The sequence below is a fragment of the Dipodomys spectabilis genome, unplaced genomic scaffold (assembly GCF_019054845.1).
Source record: "Dipodomys spectabilis isolate Male_0828 unplaced genomic scaffold, ASM1905484v1 ptg000147l, whole genome shotgun sequence".
NCBI lineage: Eukaryota > Metazoa > Chordata > Mammalia > Rodentia > Heteromyidae > Dipodomys > Dipodomys spectabilis.
In genome coordinates, this window is record NW_024870824.1 from 12,732,162 (window position 1) to 12,740,724 (window position 8,563).

At 45.6% G+C, this 8,563-nt stretch overlaps 1 protein-coding gene across 1 annotated transcript in view; it reads right to left on the reverse strand.

The window, feature by feature from the left end:
* Positions 1–8,143, reverse strand: part of Prelid2 (PRELI domain containing 2) — a 103,230-nt gene extending 95,087 nt beyond the window's left edge. Inside the window, exon 1 of the mRNA XM_042692117.1 lies at positions 8,008–8,143. Coding sequence (XP_042548051.1) covers positions 8,008–8,082 — 75 coding nt within the window. The 5' untranslated portion in view covers positions 8,083–8,143. The remainder of the gene's footprint in view (positions 1–8,007) is intronic.
* Positions 8,144–8,563: the final 420 nt, after the last annotated feature.

An 8,563-nucleotide genomic window follows, 5' to 3' on the forward strand; every position in this document is an offset into this window, starting at 1 on the left:
CCTAAGACCAAAGGAATAGAATTGAAAACCCAGAAAAGAACCCACAGACCTATAGCCAGCTAATCTTCGAGAAGGGAGCTAAAAAATTAGACTGGAAGAAAGACAGCTTCTTCAGTAAATGGTGCTTACAAAATTGGTTAATCACTTGTAGAAAACTAAAGCTAGATTCTTATGTATCACCCTGCACCAGAATCAACTCCAAATGGATCAAAGACCTTGAAGTCAAAGCAGACACCCTGAAAACATTACAGGAAGAAATAGGAGAAACCCTAGGTCTTGTTGGCACAGGCCAAAATTTTCTTAATAGAGACCCAGAAACACAACAAATCAAAGAAAGATTGGACAAATGGGATTGCATGAAGTTGCAGAGCTTCTGTATACAAAGGACATAGCTAGCAAGATTAATAGAAAGCCCACAGACTGGGAGAAGATCTTCACTAGCCATACAATGGACAAGGGTCTCATATCTAAAATATACCTGAAACTCAAAAAATTAAATCTCTCAACAACAAATCCTCAAAGAAACAACAGCCCAATTATAAGTGGACTAAAGACTTAAAGAGAAACTTCTCTGAAGAGGAAATAAGAATGGCCAATAGACACATGAAGAAAAATGCTCAACCTCTCTAACCATAAAAGAAACTCAAATCAGGGGAAGATGGGAATGGATAGGAAGGGGAAACAAAGGAGGAGGCAACAATGCTTGATAAGAAATGTCATGGGTTGGGAAGGTAGCTCAGTGGTAGAGTGCTTGCCTTGCATGTGTGAGGCCCTGGGTTCGATTCCTCAGCACCACTTAAGCAGAAAAAGGTGGAAGTGGCGCTGTAGCTCAAGTGGTAGAGTGCTAGTCTTGAGCTGAAGAGCTGAGGGACAGCGCCCAGGCCCAGCGTTCAGGTCCCACAACTGGCAAAAAAAAAAAAGAAAGAAAGAAAAAGAAAGAAAAAGAAAGAAAGAAAGAAATGTACTCACTACTTTGCTCACGTAATTGTAACCCCTCTGTACAGTATTTTCACAATAATAAAAAAAAGAAATGTACTCATTACCTTGCTCATGTGATTGTAATCCCTCTGTCTGTACAGTATTTTCACAATAAAAAACTTATTTAAAAATTAAATAAGACAGTGGCTGGCTGTGGTGGCTCATGCTTTGCAATTCTACTACTCCAGAGGTAGAGATCAAGAGGATCCAAGTCCAAGGCCATGATTAAGCAGAACATAAGACCCTACCTAAAAAATAAATCAAAATGGGTGACACTGACCAAGGAGCATTGTACTCACAATCTGACTTATGTCATTGTAACTCCTTAATAAGGTTTTAAAAGACAGTAAATAAATAAAGCAAAAAAGAACTGGGTATAACTCAAATGGTAGAACATCTACCTATCTAGCAAAGAGAGGAGTCCCTGAACTCACACTCTACCTCCACCAGAAAAAAAAAAGAAAAGAAAAAATCAATACTGCTGAAAACTTAAAGAAAATCAGCATTGGCTGATTTTTTTTTTATTGTGCAATCGACTTCAGTGTGGATTAGATAAGCTGAACTAGAAAAGCTGCTAACTACACTTTAAAATTATTTAAATTGCATTTAAAAAATAATTTCATACAAAAGTATGCCACTGTTCATGATTAACCCCTCCATAGTATTCCAAGTTAATAGATATTCCTCCAGACTACTTCCCTCAGCTTTTTATTTTCAAGTTCATGGGGTAAACACAATGAATTCTTTTTACCATTATTCAACAAGCACTTTAAAAGCACCTATGTTCCTCTCAACCCCATCGGAGCAAGGTGGCTCATGTGGTAGAGGGACCGCCTAGCAAGTATGTATGCTCTCAGTCCAAACCCCAGTGCTGCCCCCTCCAAAAAGTATTTACTGGGTCCCAACACAAACATGAATAATACATGAATACCTTATCCAATTTCATTTCCCTAATAATTCCAGAATAGATACATTATATAATCATCGCTATCACTTTTATTTTGCAGCTGAGGAAACTGAGGCATACACGGTGGGGGGGGGGGAAGGGCAGGGGGCACAGAACAAGCTTCTCGTGCATTCCTGGCTGTCAGCACTCCAGCCTGATGTCAGAGCCCTGCTCTCACCTATGACATCTTCCTCCACACTACGCCTCACCTAGAACTGAGAAGGGGATGATAAATGTGAAGATGAGCATATTCTGCAAACAACTATTACAGTGCACTGGGTTGAAGTCTTCTCAAACCATTTACTTGGGAAATGCAGGCAGGCCCTAAATGTTTCTGGAGGTGGGGAGAGATGTTCACATGTGTAACTAAGTGTCAGATTTGCAAGGGAGAGATCAGATCCAAAATGGAAAGATTATTAATTACCCAATCAACTTTCTACTCTAAATGGAAATAGCCATTCATAAATCCCCTTTATGAGCTTAAGGGTAAACATTCAAGTCATTTCATTCGGAGCATCAGGCGCCCTGCTAGCATAAATAATGCCTGGGGTCATGGACAGAAGCAAAGAAATTATTTTAATCTGTCTAGTTTATTACAGTATTCAAAGTAAAGACATGTTTCTGAGCCTTACACTAAAGTTGATGGAATTTATTTTGTGTGCCTGTGTGTGTGTGTGTGAGAGAGAGAGAGACAGAGAGACAGAGATAGAGAGAGACAGACAGACAGAGACAGAGACAGAGAAAGAGCTTTACTCTCTTCCCAGTGACTCTTTCCTCACAGCATATAAGGAAGGTCAACCTGAGTAACTTCCCTCCCTTCCTTCATATAAATACGTGCAAGAAAATCTGATCAAAGTAGTGCTTCACTTGGGTCCGTTTAAGTACTTAAAATTGCAGGTAGATAAAATGTAAGAAGTCTCTTGGTACCTGACTCAGAAAGGGCAAGGCCATTAGAAAGGACACGTGGAGCCAGGGGGCAGTGGCTCCCACCTGCAATCCTAGCTACTCAAAGCCAGCCTGGACAGGAAAGTCTGAAAGACTCCAATCTCCATTTAACACCAAAAAGCTGAAAACAGAGCTATGGCTCAAGTGGTAGTACACTAGTCTTGAACAGAAAAGCTAAGAGAAAGATCCCAAGTCCTGCATTCAAGCTGTAGTACATATACACAACACACACACACACACACACACACACACACACACACACACACACACACACACACACACACACACACACACACACACACACAGAGCCCACATGGCATTCAGGAAAGTCAGGGCTTCTATTCTGCTGAGTTTATCCATCCAACTTAATGTTCTCTTTGTAGATGGTTTTAAGTCTGTAAGCTGTAAGTGATGAGCAGGTAAAATAAGACTCAGTCAAAGAAAGAGACCAAAACACATTGACAAGTGCATTGATTTGTATAGTTTAGCATCTAATGAATAAACCATTTTGGGTTTCACAAGTGTTTTTCCATAAAGACCTAATGGAGAAACACTGTGCTTCACCGACAAAGAATATTGTGCTATTTGTTTTGAAGGTGCCTCTTATCTTGGGAAGCATGCAGCTAATATTTTGACTATGATATCCAACAGACAGGTGTAAGAAGAGCAAACATTCTTCTGGTTTTAAAAATAGTAGTGCATTATAACTTGGAAGGCAAGTCCTAACATACCAAAAGCCACAGATCAGAACATTCTATTTAAAATAGAACTTCCTCAGTTCTAAAGCAACTTCAAACACACCATTGTGAAAAATCAGATTAAATGTTTCCCAGAGATCCTTGCGTGATTGTCCTTGCTGCCCAATGTTCCCCTCAAAAAAAAAAAAAAAAATTCACAGACTACAAAAGAAATATAAAAGCATATTTCTCAAAAAAGGTAATTCTTACTACCTCAGGCTTACAAAAGAAAAAAAGGAAAAGTATGTGCTTGTGAAACTGTTACATTTTTGATCCTCACAACAGCCCTAAAAGGTAGGTGGGATGAATGACATAACAACTACAAATTGAAAAACAGGGGCCCTTTTTTACAGTTGCTCAGGTTGTTAACCATACAAAAGACCCTGGCCAGCCAGGCTCATGGGTGGTGCCAGGATGACACCCACTTAAAGGAAGAACCAGAATCAATGTGTGTGTGTGTGTGTGTGTGTGTGTGTGTGTGTGTGTGTGTGTGTGTGCGCGCACCTGCCTGTTGTAACAGTCCTGAGCCTTGAACTCAGGGCCTGGGTTCTATCTTTTAGCTTTTTACTCAAAGCTGGTACTCTACCATTTGAGCTACAGCTCCACTTCTGGCTTTTTTGGTGGTTAATGGAGAAATGAGGCACACAGACTTTCCTGGCCAACATGGCTTTGAATCACGATCCTCAGATCTCAGCCTCCTGAGTTGCTAGGATTCCAGCCTCTGTTTCTGTACATTTCAGGCACTTTGCTAGAATTGCACCAGATCCTAACACAATGGAGCTACGAAGAAACTTCAGTTTCACCACATGGCACACAAAACCCAACCTTGTGAGCTCACTCAACCCACTGAATTGTGAGAATTAAAAGTCTGCCACTGACTAAGCCACTATGTTTTGGAATGAGCTGCTCCACCAAAATGGGAAGAGGAAGCATTGAAGGTGCCCAGGCTCACACATTCTAAGCTGGACATCTATCTCGGGCATGGGACATTGAGACTGGAGAAAGTGGCTGAGCCATCTCCTCACACACAATTCATCATGTTACCCATTATGCACAAGGCAGGGCAGTGTAGGGTGCTGGTGAGGGTATGGGCCTTGGAGTCCCCTGTATTGAAGCCCTGGTTTTCCTACTCGGCAGGCTGGCAGAAGTTGAGAAACTTGTGAAAACTCAAAACCTCAATGTCTCCATACTGTGAAAGAAAGGCAGCCATAATGACTTAGAAGGCAGCTGAACAGAGGAAAATAATATTGTATGGAATGCTGGGTACTGTGGCTCCTGCCTGTAATCCAGCTACTCAGGGGACAGAAGCTGGAGGATTATGTGTTCAAGGCCAGACTGAACAAAATTAGCAAGTCCTATGTCAAAAATCAAAATATGGAGCTGGCATTGTGTCTCACATCTGTAATCCTACTCAGGAGGCTGAGGCTTGGAGGATCAAGTTTTGATGCTAGCCAGAGAAGAAAGTCTCAACATTCTATCTTTAAAATAACTAGCAAAAAGTAGGGCTGGAGACATGGCTCCAGTAATAAAGTGCCAGCCAATCAAGCAAGCTGAGCAAGTTTGAGGCTTTGAGATCAAACTCTAGTAAGGGCAAATAATGATAATCAGTGATAATGTTGAAAATAATAATTATACAAACAAAAAGGCTAAGCACGTGTCTTAAATGGCAGAGATCCTTCAAGCAAGCACAAGCCCCTGAGGGCAATCCCTGGTATCCCAAGGCAATATTATGTGGAGAGTACAAGTATGTACACACATATACACACATATACATTCACACACACACACACACACACAGAGGCTGACCTAGAAAACTCCTATGCATGCATGGTAATCTCCCACTGCTGTGGGAAAGCCTCCCTAAGGACCATTCTCTGGGATTTCAGCAAGCCTCCCTCTATCCCTGGGTCACTGTACCATGTCATATATGCACATAGCTGTGGAAGCTATGTGTTCATTTCTTTAAGTTATTAATGATGTATTCATGCATTAATAACTTATTAATGTCTGTCTCACCCACAGAGACCATCAACTCCACCAGAAGAGGCTTGGCTGTGCCCTCCTGTGTTCTCTTGGCACCTAGTGCAGAGCCTTGGCACACCGAAGACAATAATCTAGTTCCTTGCAGACCGGCAGAAAAACCTTTCACTGAAGATGGCAGGTGCCCCGAGGTCTACACCTGAGTGTATGGTACTGTGTGAACACTTCCACAGAACTGAGAGAAGCCTAGTGTCTAATGCATGAGCAAGACAGACACAGAAGTAAAACTTCTGGTCCTTCAGATGATCAGTGAGGCCTGGACAAATGTCCCTCAAGTTTGGGACAAAGTAGGGGATGACCCCATCATGATGATACTCCAGAGTAGTTTTCCAAAGAAACAGAGGTGTCATCATTCTGGTGTCACCTGAAGGCTGGCTCTTGGGTGGCACCAGGTCTGCATGGATCCTTAAAGAGGCCAGGCCTTGTAGGAAGACACTTAGGTCACCATGGTATGCCCTTGAAAGGTACTGTGGGACTCCAGCCTACTCCTCACTCTCTTTTTTTCTTCCTGACTGAGATTACACTCCACCATGGGCTCCTGCCACTATGGGTAGCTTCACCCCAGCCACTGATCAGGGACTGGGCCCTTCACGGTGGGTCCAAAGAATCCTTTTCCTTTACAAATTAATTGTCTCCAGTATTTCCTTATTATAATGGAAAATTGACTAGCACAAGTGGCACATTCCAATGTACTGGTCTGGACAAAAAGTGGGGTGCGGGCTATTCTGTTCTGAACCCAGAAGTTTAGCCCAAGAAAAAATGCTTCATGCTTTTCTTCAACTTTTCTGACTGCCTTCCTAGTAGGTGTGAGGCACCATCTTTGATACCAGAGCTCAAGAACAATTATCAGGGTGGAACTCTCTTTAAAGCGGCCCTCTCTAGCATCACCTTACTCTCCCCTGGGTGACCAAGAACCCAGACTGTCCACCTTTGGTAATGAGTGGGAAGCCTGATTATCTCCCCAGCATCTCCCTGAATCCAAGTGGCATGTAAATTCTATTCTCCAGTGACTGCTGTCCAAGGCAAATTAGATATTTGCCAATTTTGCTTAAGAATGTGAAAACTGCTGGGCTCTGGTGGCTCATTCCTATAAGCCTGGCTGCTCAAGAGACTATCTAAGGATTGAAGTTCAAAGACACCCAGAGCAGAAAAGTCTGTGAAATTTTTATTTCCACTTAATCAGCAAAAAGCTGAAGTAAAGCTGTGGTTCAAGTAGTAGAGCCCCAAACTTGAGCATAAGGCCCTGAGTTTTAAGTTCCAGTACCAGCATATGTGAACACATACACAACAGCATGTGAAAGCTAATCGGGACTTAAAAGACTTTCTGGTACAACCTCCTTCTCCTCTTTTTTTTTTGTTTGTTTGTTTTTTGTTCAGGACTCAGGAGTCAAACCCAGGGCCTTGAACTAGGCTAGACAATCACTCTACGAATTGAACCACACCTCTAACCCTTCTGGTTTGGGTTTTTGAGAAGAGGGCTCACTTACGCAGCCCAAAATGGCCTCAAACTCCAAGAATTGTCCCAAGTAGCTGGGATGACAGGTGTGTACCAACACTCCCCTGCACACCCTCATTTTATAGATTAAATGCTAAATCTGAGTGAGAAGACCCTTGGCCAGTAGCATCCAGACAGCTAAGTAGAGAACCAGACTACAAGCGATTGACCATACAGAATACTAAAGGTTTTTCAAAAAATTTTTTCCCATTCTTCCAGAAGCATGAAGCTAGGGTTCTAGGCGCAGCGCCCCATCCCGAGGGGATAAAGAAAAGGACCACTGAGCACGGTGCGAGGGTTCACAGTGGCAGTACCACCAACGACACCCACAGTAGGTGGAACCCTTACTCCCGTGCATCATCTGGTGAGCTGATACTATTACTTTCCTCGTGTTACAGACTGACCAATTGAAGACCCAGGGGCGCTAAATCCCACAGCGCGCTTCAAGAATCAGACAGCGCTCGGCCCAGGAAAGCAGGAGCACGGCTTCACCCGTCCACGCCGCGGCCGCTCCGCCAGGCTCAGCCCGGCCGAGCCCCTCTCCCAGGCGGCTGCGTCCCGGGCAGGGTGCGAACATGACGCAAAGCACTCCGCCGGCGCCCGCACCCCGGGGCGCAGATTCTCGGGATCTTCCTCCCCCCCCCCCCGCCCCCCGCCGCCCTACACACTCACACACACACAGCACGCCACCCTCCATCCCTTCCCAGAGAATCGACCCGGCGCCGCAGAGGGAAGGAGCGGGGAATGGTCGGCCGGGGGTCGGGGACCGCAGCCGGGGCGCTGGGGCGCGCGGGGCGGGGGCGCGCGGGGCGCGCGGGGCGCACGCCGGGGCGCACTCCGGGCCGGGCCGCGGAGGGGACGGCTACCTTGCGGAGGAAGCTGGCGACCACCTGCTCGAAGGGGTACTGGTACACCTGGCGCACGTCCACGGTGACCCCCATGCCGGTCGGCCACGCCTCCGCCCGCGCAGGCCCGCGGCTCGGGCGGCCCGGGAGCGGGGCGTGGACTCGCCTGTGGCCTCCTTCAAACTCGGCGAACTTTATTGTCCACTGGCGCGAGCAGATGGCTGCTCACGCCCAGCCTCGCCCGCCCCGGTCCCCGCCCCGGCCACGCCTCCGCTTCCCCGCCCGCGAGCCAGGCCGGGCCCCACACCCAGCCTTGAACTTCCTGGCGCCCTGTCCGTCCTCTGGAGTCTCAGATTAAACCTAAACCGCCGAGAAGAAACTGTTCATTAGTAACAAATCCCGGGTCCCCGGGCCCGTCGGTCTTAGTCGTGGGTCCACCGCGCCACCGGCGGACTCTGGTCCGGGAAATAACCCTAGAAATAACCAACTTTCCTAGAAAGTTGGTTTTGTTCGTTGGAGGTTAAACACCGCGGAGCCACCAACAAAGGATTGTATCTTTCCTGTTGTTCTTTTTAAT